This window comes from Suricata suricatta, chromosome 7 (assembly GCF_006229205.1).
Source record: "Suricata suricatta isolate VVHF042 chromosome 7, meerkat_22Aug2017_6uvM2_HiC, whole genome shotgun sequence".
Classification (NCBI taxonomy): Eukaryota; Metazoa; Chordata; class Mammalia; order Carnivora; family Herpestidae; genus Suricata; species Suricata suricatta.
The window spans coordinates 64,957,279-64,975,368 of record NC_043706.1 but is presented as its reverse complement, the minus strand read 5'-3'; the positions used below and the strand labels follow the sequence as shown (position 1 = coordinate 64,975,368).

At 37.6% G+C, this 18,090-nt stretch overlaps 1 protein-coding gene across 1 annotated transcript in view; it reads left to right on the top strand.

Moving 5' to 3' along the window:
- Positions 1-18,090, top strand: part of COL12A1 (collagen type XII alpha 1 chain) — a 116,904-nt gene that overhangs the window by 74,730 nt on the left and 24,084 nt on the right. The window contains exons 38-51 of the mRNA XM_029944879.1: positions 1,457-1,586; positions 3,719-3,838; positions 5,119-5,265; positions 6,007-6,123; positions 6,278-6,424; positions 6,964-7,038; positions 9,209-9,348; positions 10,637-10,760; positions 10,935-11,078; positions 12,794-12,958; positions 14,284-14,322; positions 14,424-14,562; positions 16,649-16,791; positions 17,064-17,173. Of these exons, the coding sequence (XP_029800739.1) occupies positions 1,457-1,586; positions 3,719-3,838; positions 5,119-5,265; positions 6,007-6,123; positions 6,278-6,424; positions 6,964-7,038; positions 9,209-9,348; positions 10,637-10,760; positions 10,935-11,078; positions 12,794-12,958; positions 14,284-14,322; positions 14,424-14,562; positions 16,649-16,791; positions 17,064-17,173 (1,740 nt within the window). The remainder of the gene's footprint in view (positions 1-1,456; positions 1,587-3,718; positions 3,839-5,118; positions 5,266-6,006; positions 6,124-6,277; positions 6,425-6,963; positions 7,039-9,208; positions 9,349-10,636; positions 10,761-10,934; positions 11,079-12,793; positions 12,959-14,283; positions 14,323-14,423; positions 14,563-16,648; positions 16,792-17,063; positions 17,174-18,090) is intronic.

Here is an 18,090-nt window from a genome sequence, read left to right as displayed (position 1 = left end):
AGTGTGTCTCCCACATTAGGGAGAATCAATGTCTTTGGGCTCATTTCTTTTAAGACAGATTGAAAAATTGTCTTACTGCATGAAATACATATTTATACCCACCTAATTTTATTTAGAACTAAGTCTAGTGAAACATGAATACCACCATTCTGAGCTACCTAAATTAATGTTCAAATGGTATGACCCTCCAAAACCTGTCCTTTCTTTAAATCTAATTTCTCTACAAGATCCCCCTTAAGTATTCCAGTGCTAACGGATGTCTCATTTCTTTAAATTGAACATTTTTTATTACACTTTGTTTTTGCCCTCCTATTACCTTAAAACTTTTTATGTGTCACATTATCTCTCTTAAACCAGATTTAGGTTTCTTGTAACTTTCTTACAGCCCTCACCAGGCATATCTTTTTGCTATGGCTGGAAGAACTCACCACTTTGAAAAAGTGGTTAACTGAAGTGATAGGTCAATGGATGACACAAAGTGTTGGTTATCAGGCGGTTAGGTCTACAGTTCGCAACCGTTTTGCCACAGACCCTCTTTGATCACCTCCCCTTTGTTGTCCTCATGTTCTATTTCATCTTTTGAACTTGATATGCTAAGCTTTAATTCAGACCCTCATTTTTATTTATCAGAAACACATAATTGTCATTTAGAGTTTCTAATCAAAATGAGATAAGCAGCATTACCACACTTATTTGGCCAAAGCAGAGAAGCTCATGCTTTAGCATTTATTCAGCCTTGCATTGGACAAATAGTCAACTTGCCCCTACTTTTTGAAAACATTTAAAATATAATTTCTTCCCCCAATTCACCGTCTGTATTGAGGGGGCTCCATGCCGGGAACCACTGGCATCCGTGATGCACGTTGTTTGTAGAAGTAAAGCATAGGGTTGGAAGAGAGGTCGAGAGATATATCTGGTTCATTGTCTCTTCACTGGGTAGTTGAATGTAGTTTCCATTTCCTGTTTTTCTTCTTTTCTGCTTAATTAGTAGCAGCCAAACTGATATTCCTGAGGGCAGACATGAGGTTCATTTTTTTTCACCAAAGCATTCCTAGCAGCCACGGCCATGCCTGCAGTGGCTGCATGGTGGAAATTTGTTGCAGGGTGCATGAAAACATAACACACACGGATGGGAGATGCAGACAAACATTGCTGCCTGCTGCCGCAGTACCCAGTGGTGTGCACCGAAGCGCTATATGCATTCTTACCTTCCATCCTCACCATTTCCTCCACAATTTTTCTGCTTACTCACAAGGCTGATAAATGGCTGATCTGGGATTTGAGCCCAGATCTCTGACTCTCGAACCATTCTCCCACCAGTGTAGACCTTGATCTGAGCATTGTGCAACGAAAACAAGGGATGAAGAGACTTACTATTTATAGAAATACATAAAACAATGTTGCCTTTGGATCCGGAAGCCCTCTAGCTGATAATTTGTCATTTAACTTCTCATAGACCACAGTCCCAGGCAGAAGAAATAATGTCATGTTGCAGCCCCTGCAGTCTGACACTCCATATAAAATTACTGTCATTGCTGTTTATGAAGATGGAGACGGTGGTCATCTAACAGGAAATGGAAGAACTGGTAACTATCTTTATCCTTTTATAATCTTTAAATTTTTCCTTTACCAGTACATCCCAAACACCACATTAATACTGTGTTAACATTTATATTAAACATTGAATTTTGTCAAAGTGATATGGGAACAGAATTTGTACTTTAACTTTTTAAAAGTCCACAAAAGAAGAAAAAGAGACAAAATCTTCATATTTTTTTGCTTGAGATAGTTTTGTTTCTCCTTTGGAAAATCATTGCATATTCTTTGAATAATGGTTTTGTTTGTGTAGTATCGGTGAAGCTGTTAACTTAGTCAATTTATCAGCAAAAACCACCCTATCATGATAGAATGTTAAGTCACAAATAATCACTGGTAATCATCTTGTCTTGACAAATTTATCTTTCTTTTTTCTGCTGTACCAGGTAATTTACAGAAAATTATAAATGTTTGGGCCCCTTTTCTTTATTTTTTCTTTTTCGAAAATAAAGTTTATTTATATTGAGAGAGAAAGAAAGAGAGAGAGTGTAGGGGAGGGGCAGGGAGAAAGAATTCCAAGCAGCCTCTGCACTGTCAGTGCATGGCCAATGTGGGGCTCCTGACCTGAGCTGAAATCAAGAGTCTGAAGCTTAACCAACTGAGCCACCCACGCTCCACAGTGTCAATTTTTTATTGTTTTTTTCCATTTTTTATTTTTTAATGTTTTATTTATTTTTGATACAGAGAGAGACAGAGCATGAGAGGGGGAAGGGCAGAGAGAGAAGGAGACACAGAACCGGAAGCAGGCTCCAGGCTCTGAGCTAGCTGTCAGCACAGAGCCTGACGCGGAGCTGGAATCCACGAACGTGAACGTGAGATCTGACCTGAGCCAAAGCCGGAGGCTTAACTGACTGAGCCACCCAGGCGCCCTAATTTTTTATTGTTTAGAGTAAAGGTCCTCCAAGTTGGTTGCTCCCTGAAATTACCTGAAGAGCCTTAAACCCCCCAGAGATACTAATGGCACTGGTTTGAAGTGTGCATTGGATCGCTTACGTTCTAGCATACAGCCAAGATTGAGTCACTGGCTTAGCATAAAGGCAGGCTGGGCTATCTAGGTCTGAGTTCTATTACTGGTAAACATTGGTGTTCCTCCTTCCATTTCATTCCTCAAAAATCCACTTAAGTAAAATGATTTCAGTTTCCTTGCTACACTGGCTTGCCCAAACGCTTACAGGGCTTAAACAATCTTGGCATTACAGAATTTGGGGGAGGTGATATTTGAAAGCTCCTAAGAGAAAGGTACCTCTAGAGTGGTTTTAGATTGGTCTCTCAAGGCCAGGAATTTATATATTTATTGATACTTATTGTCTACAGGACTGAGTCAATGGAGACTCAGTTTAGTGACTCAAGATGATTTAAATTTAATAACTTTTCATTTTTCACTTTCCCTTAGGTTTTAGAATACATTTTGGTACTTTTCTGGGTAAATGGCCTATTTTAGAATTTTGTGCTTATCAAAAAATATTTAAAAAATCTTTACCAGACTTGAATTTTCAAGGAAGTGCCAAAGCCATTTCCAGTTTCTCTTGCAAAAAAAAATGTTTAAGTTGAATACTTTATAATATATGCTATGTATCTAATAATATAAATATAAATAATAATGCAGTAACAACTTAGCATGCTTCCTTACAGCATTGGTTTTAGAGGGTGTGGAGTTGGAGACAATACCTCTGGAGACTTGATTTGCTCTAGGTTATGCTGGGGGAGGTTAGGAGGGTGCTGGGAAAGAACATGATTTTAGTCACCAGCTAGCTGTGTGGTCTTGGGCAAATCAAATCTTATTTATGTGATAATGTGGTTGCACTAGACAGTTTCTAAATTGCTTTTTGGCTCTAACAATCTGTAATCTATAACATGCTAAAAATGGTATGTGATCTCTTGTATTTTCTGTTAATCTGCATTATATAACCTAATAGCTATGGGAATCATCAGTTGCTGGGTGTTTTAATTTGGAAAATTACTGAGTTTCCTGCTGAACGTTTCAAAGCTTTTAAATTGTTTTCTGGATGAGGCATTTTATTAAATTATTCTCATGGGGCTGCACTATCAATACTCAAAATGTCCTGTGCTCTCCTTGCTAGTCAATGAGAGGCCAGTAACGTGTGCCAATATTTGTTTGCAGTGGGACTGCTACCACCTCAAAACATACACATCTCTGATGAGTGGTACACGAGATTCAGAGTATCCTGGGATCCTTCACCCTCTCCGGTTCTTGGCTATAAAATTGTGTATAAGCCAGTGGGTAAGGAAGCACCTTTATTACCATATAAATGCATTGAGGAGTTTTTTGTATATGAGGGAGCCTTTATTGCATCCTCAGTGATTAGATTCTCTTGATAGTTTGGTTGTCACATCAAGTTCTCTCCCACTAGAGGCAATATTTTTGAAAAAAATGTTCTAAGCCAGTAGTCTGAAGTGTCATTGTTACTGTGGGTATAGATAAGACTCTCCTTATGTTGCATGATTTGTAAAGTTTGGTCTGGTTCATAAAATGACACAAATGGAATCTGTGTTCAGACATTTTGTATGTTATTATGATTGTGAAATAATGCCTATTTAATCAATACAAGTTTCTGTGTTTTCCCATTATGTCAAGGTCATATGCATTTTAGCTTATTCCTGACAGGCTTGTTTTCAACTTCCCATTAACCTTTACACCTAAATGGAGATCACCTTGATTAAATAATTTACTATCTCTGTTTCTATGTTCTGCCTATATGGTTAGCAAAATGGAAGAAAAATGCTCTATGCACCAAATTTGCTAGGGTATCATTTATGCACCCAGAAAGGGTGTGAACTATGAAAAATAAAAGAGAGAGGGAGAGAAAGGAGATGTGGGCTTTAAGAGAGGGAGAGAGAGCTTCAAGGAGGAGGAGGTATTGGTAATTAAGGACCTTCAGGAACTAAAGTCATGGCATGAGAACCAAGATAGAATTTCTCTTTTTTTTTAATGTTTATTTTTTAGAGAAAGAGAGTGAGCAGGGGAGGTGCAGAGAGAGAGGGGGGGACAGAAGATACAAAGTGGACTCTGTGCTAACAGCAGAAAACCTAAGTGGGGTTTGAATTCACAAACTGTAAGATCATAACCTGAGCCAAAGTTGGATGCTCAGCTGACCAAGCCACCCAGGCACTGCTGAAGCTGGGTTTTCTTAAATCATCTTTACAACAAACTGGAAAAATGTTCACTGAACACCTACTGTGTGCAAATCACTATGCTACCAACGTGGGGCTTAGAGAAGAGGCTTGAGGGTCTAGAGTAGTTGATTGTGTGATTACAAATCTACTACATTCTAGGTACTGTGCTATGTATGCTTTGATTGGAAGAGGGTGAAAATTCAGTCTCTGCTTATAGCTTTGTATTCATCATATAATGAAACATGTGCTACAGTGAGCAGGTGCATAAGGGGATTAATGGAATTAATGGTGTTCCTACCATCCTTTGAGTATAAGTTATTTGATTTTAAGGAAAGTTTGAGACTAGTGGTGGCATATTTCTGTGTATTTTTGTGATTGTTCTTAAAGGTTCCAATGAGCCCATGGAAGTTTTTGTTGGAGAAATGACATCATACACATTACACAATCTCAATCCCAGCACCACCTATGATGTGAATGTTTACGCTCAGTATGATTCTGGACTCAGTGTCCCCCTGACGGATCAAGGCACTACATGTGAGTCACATATTTTTTCATGGGTGTAAGAAAAAGTGTAGTACAAATTGCCAGGTCAGCCTGTTCTAATTTCATTTCTTTTTAACATATGCATGTTTCCTTGGCATTAAAGAGGTGGCCGTTTTTTGTACAGCCATGCAAATATATAAGCAACATAATTGAATATGCAAAAATGTATGTGATCTTTTTATTTCTCATAAAATATATTTTGAATTTTGAAAGATAAAAAGTATAGAAATTATGATTTTTATCCATAAATTATCTGTAAAATTAGATTTGGAATGCTATGGTTTGTTTTTTTTTTGACACATGTGATGTTAAAACATATATTACCTAAATGACTTGATTTAATTGTAAGTTTTCATAGAAATGTCATGATTAACGACTCGGCCCAAAGATAGATTTTGTTGTTACCAAGTAGTTAATAACTAAGGACTTAGAAGATAGCCTTTGAGAAACATTTCTTAGTATTTTACATGAGATGTCACAGTTCTTTGTAGTGTCCAGAGGGAGTATGTGGCGTTTCTTTTCCTTAAGAACTAGTTATAGGACAGGAGGTCTGTTTTAGCTGCACCACATTTTCCTGTATTGTTTCATTTTTGTTTCCTAAAGGAAAGAGCATAGGCATTTTTTTCAGCCACAGTGGAAGTTTTAAAATTGCATTTTGATTAAAAGTATGCTTTTCTGTCTTTATTTGAGAAGTAAATCTGTTTTTTCTTTCTTTCTTTTTTTTTTTTGTAGTGTATTTAAACGTGACAGATCTGAAAACTTACCAGGTTGGATGGGACACGTTCTGTGTTAGATGGTCACCTCACCGGGCAGCCACTTCCTACAGGCTCAAACTAAGCCCTGCAGATGGTACGTGTGCAAAAAAAAAAAAAAAAAAAAAAAAGACTGGAGTGGCAACATTTCAAACATTAGTAATAGAGATGCTATTTTGTTTACAAAATGATATATAAAAATGTGCTTACAAAATGGTGATGCTGGCATTTTCCTTTGTTGTTATAATCAGGAACCAGAGGACAAGAAATTACCGTACGTGGATCAGAAACCAGCCACTGCTTCACTGGTCTTTCACCAGAAACTGACTACGGTGTCACTGTTTTTGTGCAGACACCAAATCTTGAGGGACCCGGAGTCTCTGTCAAAGAGCATACCAGTAAGTTCTGGAATAATCTGAAAGTCTCTGGAAGGTGTCAGAATAGAACATTCTACTTGTGGGAGACTTTCGTGTTGCCAGTGTAGACACTTCTCCCTATGGCAGCAGTAATGGTTGGAATGATGGCAGATTTGTGAAGAAGGAGTCTGTGGCTGCTTCAGGATTTTTATCTATGGCAAATCCATGTTGTCCTTGTTACAGAGTTGGTGTTACTTTAAGGGAAGGGCTACAGGAGGGAGATAAGGCTTTCGCTGGCAGTGAGAAGGTGACTATGAACCCATATTAGTGACCTTTATTCATTTGGTCCTATTTGAAGGTTTTTCATCCACCCTTTGAATTGTGATTTTTCTTTCTGCTGCTGTTGTCCATGTTTGAATCATTACCACTGATACCAATTAGGATAAGATAGAATTTCCAGTATATCAGTGTCAATGAGACTTGATTTGTTATCTAGGACTTAAATTGCTCTTGAAATGTACTTCCTGTAATATGAAATGTTCACAGGTAATGTTCCTCTAATTATTATTTTTTAATTCTAGCTGTGAAACCAACAGAGGCCCCTACGGAGCCACCCACACCTCCTCCCCCTCCCACAATTCCACCAGCCCGGGAAGGTAAGTACATTCAGCTGGTAGGGATTGATACGCTTCTTATTTATGCAGTCTAGACACTACTTCCAACTGCTAAAGGCTATTTCTGATTTATTATTCTTACTGAAGAGTTTTTAGATTAAAAAGAAGATTACCAGTAATTTTTCTTATTCCACTCCGGCGGAAGTGTGAATGAACTCAGTCATAAACTATAGCTCTTCATTTGGAATTCTGTTTCCTTGATTTTGCAGTTTGATGTCTAGTGATACTTTGCATTGTCCTTAGTCACATGGTGGGCAGGCATTTCTTTTGCCTGGCTGCTAGCATCAATAGGCACTGTGAACCTTTTTGGCTGTATCTTCAACCTATCCCTGGGGCCTTTGGCTTTGGAATTTCCAGCTTCTGCCCTGGATTGCACGAAGCTAAAAAATGTTCATTCACTGCAGTTTTTAGACATGATTGTCACTTGCAATGAACTGGCAAAAAGACATTGTGAGCAAATAGGACTGTCTCTCAGTAATTTGGGTCACTTCTCAGTGTTTTATAGGATTAAGTTTAAACTAATTAACCCCTGTTCTTTCCCCATGGTTCTGTTTCTAGAACTTAACTGAATTTCAGATTTTACAAGTATTTTTCTTCTGTCTTAGAAGGCTCTAGAATGCTACAACCTTATTAAACCTATTAAGTAAATAAAATTTAAAAATTAAGTGTATTCTTATATGACAAAATAATAATATTATTATAAAGTAAAATAATAATAATAATGGGTTTCTTTAGACCATTGAAAGAAGTTCACTTAAAAAACTTTGCTTAAAATATATTAAAATTTTTGTGGGGCCCCTTGGTGACTCAGTTGGTTAAGCATCCGACTTCAGCTCAGGTCATGATCTCATGGTTCATGAGTTCAAGTGCCATGTCAGGCTCTGCTGACAGCTCAGAGCCTGGAACTGCTTTGAATTCTGTCTCCCTCTCTCTCTGCCTCTCCCCCACTCAGATTGTCTGTGTCTCTGAGAGAGAGTGTGAGCAGGGAAGGGACAGAAGGAGAGGGAGAGAGAATCTCAAAAAGGCTCCATGCTAAGCACAGAGCCCAACACATGGCTGGATCCTATGACTGTGAGATCATGATCTGAGCCTAAATCAAGAATTGGAGGCTAGATGGACTGAGCCACTCAAGTGCCCTAGACTTTACTTTGTAAAGCAGTCATAGCAGAACTGAACTGAAAGTACCCAGAGTTCCCATATATAACCTGCCCCTCACACACATAGCCTCCCTCAGTTATCAACATCGAGCACCAGAGTGGTGCATTTGTTACCATGAGTCTATACTGATGCATCATTTTCATCGATAGTCAACAGTTTATGTGAGGTTCATGCTTGGTGCTGTGTATTCTACATGTTAAGTTTTTACATACTAAAATTTTAATTTTTTTAATGTTTATTTATTTTTTGAGAGACAGAGAGACAGAGCATGAGCGAGGGAGGGGCAGAGAGACAGAATCTGAAGCAGGCTCCAGGCTCTGAGCTGTCAGCACAGAAGCTGACTCAGGGCTTGAACTCACAAACCGTGAGATCATGACCTGAGCCGAAGTCAGATGCTTAACTGACTGAGCCACCCAGGTGCCCCTAAAATTTTACTTTTTTTTAACCCTCAAGATCTGGAAGTTCAAATCAAAGACAATCTATTCCTTCCCTTCCCTCACTCTGTGTAATTCTCGTGGCCTAATTTAAAATGAAAAGACACCTAATCTTTGCAACAAATCTTTGACAATTATATGCAAAACCTCCAGACCCACTGATGGATATTCTTAAATTCTAGACGTTGTTGCTTTTCATTTGATTTCCACCTCATCTATTGTTTGAAACCACTTGACAAGTTCCACAAGGAAAGAGCATATATTTGCATAATGGATCTAAGCAGAAGGAGTAATTCCAGAGCAGAAATTAAGGGCCAATTAGTCTAGTGCTTCTCAAACTTTATCGTGCATGTTAATCATCAGGGTATCTTGTTGCTAATCTGATTCAGGAGGTCTGGGGTAGGGCCCAGGATTCTGCATTTCTAAGAAGCTCCCAGGAATTGCTGCTTCTGCTGAACTATACTTTGAGGAGGGGGTGTTAAGCTACATTCCTCGGCTTTGTAACTTCATTTGAGTGAAAGAATTCATGAAAATTGGGGTTTCTCTGTTTTTTCCCCCAGTATGCAAGGGGGCCAAGGCAGATATTGTGTTCTTGACTGATGCTTCCTGGAGTATCGGGGATGATAATTTTAACAAAGTTGTAAAATTCATCTTCAATACTGTGGGAGCCTTTGATGAAATCAGTCCTGCTGGAATTCAGGTGGGTGCTGTTTCAAAGATGGCTATTCATTTGCAACATCTTGCTATTTCCTTTGAATTTCCCTTTTGCAGTAGAAAGGCTCTTCTGTATAAACTATGTTTTGACTTTTGTTATTTACTGTTTTTCTTTACACATGTATTTTTGGGAAGGAATCGGATATAAATGATGAGTAAAAAAATGAATCCTCCTGTAGGTATTCCCTTGGCTGGATGATACTACTTTTGGAGAATTTAGGGCATTCTGACTCTGACTTCCTGCTTAAGTCTTCCGACAATGATACATTTCCATAAAAGGTCATCTAATGTTCCGGAAATTAAATGCATTGTGATTGTCAATCCCTGTTAAGATAGAGGACTCAGTGATGAGAAGTTACTGGAGTGGGTGTGCAGCATTTCATACTTCATCACTGTGGCATCTTTGGTTATGAAAATAAGAGATTTTGACATAAGCTACACATAAGTTCATAAACAAATTAAGTCTTCTTTTATGGAATATACTAAACTTAAAATCCCCAAATAAGCCTGTGAACATTTTTCTAACCCAAGAAGAGTAAAAACTTCAAGCTACTTATAGACTTAATTTAATGTCTCAGCAACTAAGCCATTTTTTCCATCCATTCAGACACTGAGATTTCTAATAAAAATGATTACTGTGTCATCTACTTTATATACATGATTATCAGTCCTTAACGCAACTCTGGAAAGTAAGGATAATTATTTCCATTTTACTTATATGGAAACAAAAGCCCAGAGAGGTGCAGGACTTTCTGTATGTCACACAGCTACCAAGAGGCATAGTTGGGATTTGAGCCCATTGAATTCTGACTGTAAGTTTGTGGTAAATGTTGATTATTAGCACACATGCATCATTTTAATATTACCATGAAGAATGGTTGCAGTTAGTGAGAAGAAGCAGATGGCTGAGGACCAATTGCTTAGCCAACATTTGAATTCAAGATGGTATGTCCTTATTTCTAATCCTGGGACCTCACTCTTCCCTAGCCTTGCCCATCTCTTCCTACATTCTAGAGCAAGGAAGTGAATACAGTATGAATACAGCGTATTTACAATGTTAATATCAATTATTGGCAATTTCATTGAAGATTAGAAATTAGTAAATTTAATGAGACAATAGTAGTGAGTGTTATGGTACTAGCTATAAAGAGCTTATAATATTCTGTCAAATCTAGGATATTTCTTTTCCCCACTCAACAGCAGGAGGAGCCACTGGAAAATTGAAATATAGAAAGAGGTGTATTAACCTCACCATCAACTACATTCCCTTTCAGGTCTCATTTGTGCAGTACAGTGACGAGGTCAAGTCTGAGTTCAAGCTGAACACGTACAATGACAAGGCCCAAGCCCTTGGGGCCCTCCAGAACATTAGGTACAGAGGAGGAAACACAAGAACAGGTACAGTTAATCACCTGTGAACGTAGACCTTCACTCTTCAAAGCATTCGGAGTGGTAGAACGGAGTGTACTACCACATTCTAATATTCAGATTCTTCTCAGTTGCGTGTGTCTATTGGCATTTGGATAGTTTTCACTGAGGTGATACTAAGATGTTCTATGCCATACTCTATAGGCAAAGCTCTCACGTTTATCAAGGAGAAGGTCTTGACTTGGGAGAGTGGCATGAGGAAGAACGTCCCCAAGGTGCTGGTTGTGGTCACAGACGGTCGGTCACAGGATGAGGTCAAGAAAGCAGCTTTGGTCATCCAGCAGTCAGGTAAGCACAGGCATGAATTTGATGCCTATTGAGTGCACTCATTATTTTAACAGTTTTACATTTTCAGGAATGATTGCAAATGATGAAACTACTGATTTTACTTTATTATCCCTGTTTTACTCTGGAGTCCATACCCTTGAAATGTTAGTTTATATTTCATTTATGGATGATTTAGTAAGTGCTCAAATATATATATATATATATATACACCTTTGTATAAGATGTGACTCAGGGTATGTAAAAGAGCAAACCTAATTTCCCCATCATGGCTGGAAGGCTACAGAATGCAATAATAGAATGGTCCCAGAGCAGGCCTCTTACCATAGCAGAAGTGAATTTGGATGCTTGTAATCTGTGCCAGAAGAAACATAGGGAAGGCTTTAGCTTTAGCACATCCTTGCAGATGCACCAGACCCAATGCAGATTGCTGAAAGGAGGAGGAGGAAGACATCTTTGAGGTAGACCTTGAAAATCAAATATCCTGAGAACCTCCTGGCAACACGGTCCTTTGGATTCATTATTTAGGATTATTAGAGATGAAATAAGGTCTCACCAGTACTTGCATTAACACGCTTCATACCCCCAAATCCCAACTCCCAGGCAGAATCGAAGGTTAACATATTTTAGGGAGAATTCTGTTTTGTGCATGATATACTGCAGTAAATTTACAAGTACTTTGTTATATGGAATTTGTCATCTGCACATAATTCTTTGCCTAAAAGAACGAGTCACAATTAGTGCTAAGGCATGCTATCTTTCAATACAGATTGTTCTTTGTACTGACTTTTTCAAAAAAATTAATTATTGCCTTTATTTTTTTAAGTTTGTTTATTTATTTATTTATTTATTTATTTATTTATTTATTTATTTATGTAGAACAAGTGGGGGAGGGACAGGGAGAGAGGGAGAATCCCAAGCAGGTTCCACACTGTCAGTACAGAGCCTGACGTTGGGCTCAAACTCACAAATTGTGACATCATGACCTGAGCCTAAGTCAAGAGTCAAATGCATAAGTGACTGAGCCACCCAGACTCCTCAGTTATTGACTTTATGTCATGCGCTTTGAGCAGATACCTACATATTTTGAGTTTTGGGCTGATTTAAGTTTGGGGTGATGCATACTTGCTCAGTTACCTTATTTATATCTGAGTAGAGAACTAATTTCTTCTATAGTCTATTTTTTTCTACTTTCAAATTAAGCTTTTGGAATGAAGTGTTAGCCTCAATAAAGTAAAGTTTATTCCCACTGGGAATTATAGATTCCATTTCAAAAGTGGCCAAAGTACTTCTTTTGAGCCTGAGTTTGTTGAGAAAATCAGTTTCAAGAACTCAAATTTTAAAATGAGACCATTCTTGGTTTCTGAGTTAGATAAGTTTAAAGATTAATGATGCCTAAGAGAGCTGTCGAATAGATGGGCATCTTAGGACTATGGATCTCTGGAAGGAAATGTGCACCACATCAAGTTTTCTGCTGTTAAAATATGCACCTTTTAATTGTTAGGATTTTATTTTAGGAAACCTAATTGAGTTTTCTAAGACCGGAAATAGGAAGACCTGGAAAAAGTCCATATTCACTAAAGAGAGTTTGTCAATTAAAAGAACTTGCTGCATATACTGAGAACATCAGCATCATTTCTGAAAAGGTTTTATTTTGAACTGCTTAATAAAGAATGGGAAAGGGGACTGTTATTCACTCTATAAACACTGCTCCGCAGGGTTCAGTGTCTTTGTAGTTGGTGTGGCTGACGTTGATTACAATGAGCTTGCCAACATTGCCAGCAAACCAAGTGAACGGCACGTGTTCATTGTGGATGACTTTGAATCTTTTGAGAAGATTGAGGACAACCTCATCACATTTGTCTGTGAGACTGCCACTTCAAGTAAGTCATGGTCCAGATGGATCCACAACTGCACCTGTTTTGGAAGAAAGAGATTTAGTAGACAATAGTCTGTCCTGTATGGGATCAGGTCCGTGCGTAAATAGATTCAGGGAAATCACTTGGGAACCTGATGAATCATTGTTCCTATTGAGATCATGCTAAATGTGTGTTTGTCAGAGGTCCACTTTTAGCCTTGAGGATGTAATATTCCTTGTATGGAAATGAAGTGTTTTAACATAATCCTTTTCCCACCATCCCAATGCTGTGACGTTTGAGTAAATTAATCTTCAGCTTAGAAATGCATTTATAGAAGCATTTCTGTGAGATGAAAGTTTTCCCTATTAGTAATCAATTGGTATTTGTTCTGTCAACATCATGCTTCAAGGGAGCAAGGAAAACACTGACTTTTGCATGTGCACTCCATGGAAATTCTCTTGGTTCTCATTTGCCTTTTTTGGGTGTAGGGTTTTTTTTTGTTTGTTTGTTTTTTTTTTTGCCAAGACTTCAATGAACTTAAAGCTTTTCAAATACAGTGAAGGACCAAAGATCAATTATTGAAGTCAATTTATCCTCTTCCCCTTTCATAGGTGCTTATGCACCTATTATGGAGACAGTTATGTGGCTAGGATTAGACCCCTGGTCCTAGGGAAAGCTACGCTTCACAAGTGTTATATTTCACCTTCTTAAACATTACTAAAAACACAGATATCTGCTCAAAGGTGGCAGTAGTGAACAGTAATCGGGCTTTACTTTCATAACTCATGCCAAAGCTCAGAATGGAATTGCACAAGGGGAAGGAGTAGTGGGTCTGGAGGTACTGCCGTCTCTCTTGCAGTGCAGGGCGTCCTGAAAGCCCCCCTCTGGGATCCCTGGCTCTGGGGGCCCAGGGTGCCACACACTCATCATCGCTCTGTGATGTCCGGTAGCCGACGTGGGGCTCAACATTTGGCAGACAGCTGAATGGGGACAAACTCCTCCTGCCTTTGCCTAAGTCTTTCTGGGGAGAAGAGTTCTTGAGTCTATTGAAACACATCTGAAAATTTACCCCCTTTAATTCTATTTTGCTATTTGTAAGAACACTGTAAAACTCCCACTTGGACTAGAGGATTTTCAGAAAACATTGATTATACCAGTTAGCACCATAATTTCTCCTACACAAAGAAAGTCTACAAGAAATCACTTTTAAAGGGTTAGACTGATGTTATTTTTTGTAAAGGAACGAACACTCCCATAACTCAATACACGTACATAGCTGCTTTTTGTGCGTGTATCATGTTTGTGGATCATGTCGGTGAATCACACTCAGAGAACGCTTTGTGTTGCAGGTTGTCCTCTCATTTATTTGGATGGCTACACCTCACCCGGTAAGCATTTATACCCTTGGACTAATTTATTTATAGATTTGAGCAACAGCATAATTATAATGACCTCATTTCAATATTTTCTTTTCTTTTCTGGTGTAAAGGTTTTAAGATGCTCGAAGCATACAACCTGACAGAAAAGAATTTTGCTTCTGTACCAGGAGTCTCTTTGGAGTCGGGGTCTTTCCCCAGCTACTCAGCCTACAAGCTTCAGAAGAATGCCTTTGTGAATCAGCCTACAGCGTAAGTGTGTGACAACGGAGGAGCTTCTTTTTCTAATACCGACACTTTTTTTGTGGTTCTCAGAACTTTTGCTGCCTTCTTAAAATCTGGAAGCTTTAGAATTGTCAGAAGTCTCCTCATGGATGACTTAGCTTAGTTTCCTTAAATATAGTAAGTTTAGTGTCCTCCCCATTGGGTCACACAGGAGACTAGGACTCAAGCCTTACTATTCTCAGACCCAAGAATCTCATCCTGGTTCTGTAGCATTATGGAAAATGGACCGTTTAGGATTTAAGGCTAAGATTGTAGATTTAAGGCTTCTTCTAAGGGAGGCTGTTTAAACAGGAAGGCAGCTAATGATTTTGAACCTTTCTCCCTGTGGTGCAGAGGGACCGAATGGAATAAATGCAGAATGAGAGCCGGCATTCTTTTTAATGTTTCAAATCTCCAGAAGATGAAATATTATGGCAGTTTTGCTTGTCCAAGATCAGACAGGCAGCGGTTAGTTTTTATTGGCCGATGCTCTGGCAATCTGTTGGGTAGCTCTAGCTGTTGTTATTTTACTTCATGAAAGTTTGCACCTGGGAATCATAACTAAAATATGTATTTTTTATTCGTTAGAATTAAAACACTTTAATGTTGAAAATATGTGTTTGGCAGCTTATGGGGAGAAAAGAACAAGAAGAAATAAAGCCTTTAGAGACTTAGGACAGGGTCAGAAAATGATGTCTGAAATTTGAAATGCTCTGGGAAAGCTGATGGAAAATTCAGACTGAAACCAAAGCTAATTTCTCTTAAGGAAGCATAGATCGTATTGTTGTAGTTCGACCACATTGCAAGTTCCTGACGCTTCTATGGTTGACCATCATGGTTTGCAGTTTTAGGTTTGTCAGTGAATCTTAATACCCAGTGTTTAACGTTCAGTCACCACGAGGTATGATTCCTACACTTAACTTATGACCGCCTGTGTTCTCAAGAGTCAGGACTGTGGCTGAAAGAAAGAAGCATAAATGCAACTACATTTTTTTTCATAAGCACTCACTAACTGATGGAGAAACATGGACTGGGTGAGAGATGAATTAAAATGGAGAAGATATTATTTTTAACACGGAATATTATGGAGATAGGAAGTTTTTGCACATACGAAAGGCATCGTGCCAGCTTGCCGAGAACATACGGTTTAAGAAAAAGGGTGGCATTGTGTTCCGGAAGTACCAGTGATAGGCACTAGGATGTGAAACTTTAAGAGACATTCTGTGCCCTCTGTCTAAATTTGTGGAGGAACAGCTTCTTTTCTGTCCAAGAGTTGATAATTAAAGCCTAGTCACTACCTTCAGAAAGAAAGTATTATTAAATGGTCTCACACAGAAAACCATCAATCCTGCTTCAAAGATTCCCCCAGAACAATGACTGACTCAATTCTGGAAGAGCACATGGGACCACATTTTTTGTCTAATAGCCTGAGAGCCAAGAAGCATTTCCTTTTAATTGAATCACATCCTTTATCACCACTAAATGTTTGCACATGTACATGGCCTTAACATTTATTACGGGTTTAATTTTTGAGAACATGTGAGCTTCTGGAGATTATGTGATTTATTTGATTTCAAGGGAGGAATTTGGAAGTGTAAAAACTATCAGAGATAGGGAAGGAGAAATTAAAACCTTACCCCGTATTACTCATGATCTCATTCCCCTGACATTGGAAATTAAGTGTATTTAGTAAGATTCATTTTCTTCAAATTAGATGCATAGATATAATGTCTATCACTCTAAAACCATAATGTAATGTTATAATCATATTTGTGTCTAAATTAACAGTAGGATACTACCAGTTATTCACAGTAGGATGAAAGATCATTGGGCAATTTCCGAGACTTTTGAGACCTTAGCAGGTTTTAAATAATCTACTTACATAATAGATCTTTATTGTTTGTTCTTTTGATGTGTTTCCTAAATTTTTCTTCTTCTAATATGTAGCCAGATTATTGTGGCTGGCTTCTAGTATGACTTCTAATAATGAGTTTATTGTACAAAGACTTAAAGTATTCTCTATTTGTGGTGAGAAATCCTTATTAATTAATTAATCAATGGTTTTATCCAACAGAGATCTACACCCAAATGGACTCCCTTCTTCATACACAATTATATTATTGTTCAGACTTCTCCCAGAAACTCCCAGTGACCCTTTTGCCATTTGGCAAATCACAGATCGAGATTACAAACCACAAGTTGGAGTGATTGCAGATCGTAAGGATTTTTATCTTATTTTAAGGCACATGCATACTACTTTTGATTATGAGTTCTCTTTCCTTTTCTTTAAAAACCTACTGAACATATAGAATTACTTGATATACACTTTTATGCTTAAAAATATAACATATCAGTGTTCTAATTTCATTTAATCTCAACTGAAATCATTGCATATGTTAGAAATCTCTCCAACAAGAATTAGTTGTTAATATTTTCCACGTAAAGTACACCATGCATGTGATTTAATAACAATTATGTGTTGGTTACAGCTTCTAGCAAGACATTATCATTCTTTAACAAGGATACAAGAGGTGAGGTGCAAACTGTTACATTTGACACAGATGAAGTGAAGACATTATTTTATGGAAGTTTTCACAAGGTAAAAACATAAAATATCTGATTATTTACAGAAAAAGAATATGATTTAAAATGCAAACTAATTTATTATTTATTAAAAGGTCATGTTAAATTGGTAGAAACATAGCTATGTCTTTTAAAAATAAGATTTTATTTTAAAGAATTTGATTAATTCAATAATAGTAAAAATAAAACAGTAACTCTACTTATAAGGAGATAATTACTATAACATGATGATATATTTTTCTGTGCTAATATCTTTTCAAAATTTGAGTCATGTAGTATAGATAGTTTTGCATGCCTATTTTTTCTACTTACCATTTTATTATTATTATTATTATTTATTTTGTTTCAAAAACTTAATTTTTGTGGATAGTATTTTAATCAATAAAAGATAAAATAATTAGGATAATGTAGACTTTTTATCAAATTTCTAATGGACGATTAATTGACAAATGAGTACTACAATTGGGAGCATTAGAAGTGAAAAGAGCCATCTAGGTTAGAATGGGCTTTTTAATGGTATTCCTTCATCCTCCTGAGTTAACAGGAGGAATACCACTTGTGCAATCGTATGGCACTCGGAACATTAGTCCCCATGCAAAGGAGACAAATATTTCCAGTTCAGTCTGATTCTCAAGTAAAAATTGAACCTTCCTGTACTTGAGTAGTTTAGCTAGATTTCTTGCAAATTCTCTTCCTGAGAGTCTTGGTTTCTTTCCAGAATGTTTTTCTTATTGATGAATCACTCCTGCTAAGGATGGCAAGGAACTCTCCTCATGGAGCTCAAAGGAGTGAGAAGTAAAACAACAATGAAGGAAAAAGAAAGATCTCTGAGTATAATGGCATATCTACTTCCATGATGAAGTACAGTAAAATAAATGCCTTACTGTGAAAAAAAATTCTAGTTTGACAAATATTACTAGCTTCAGCGGCTCC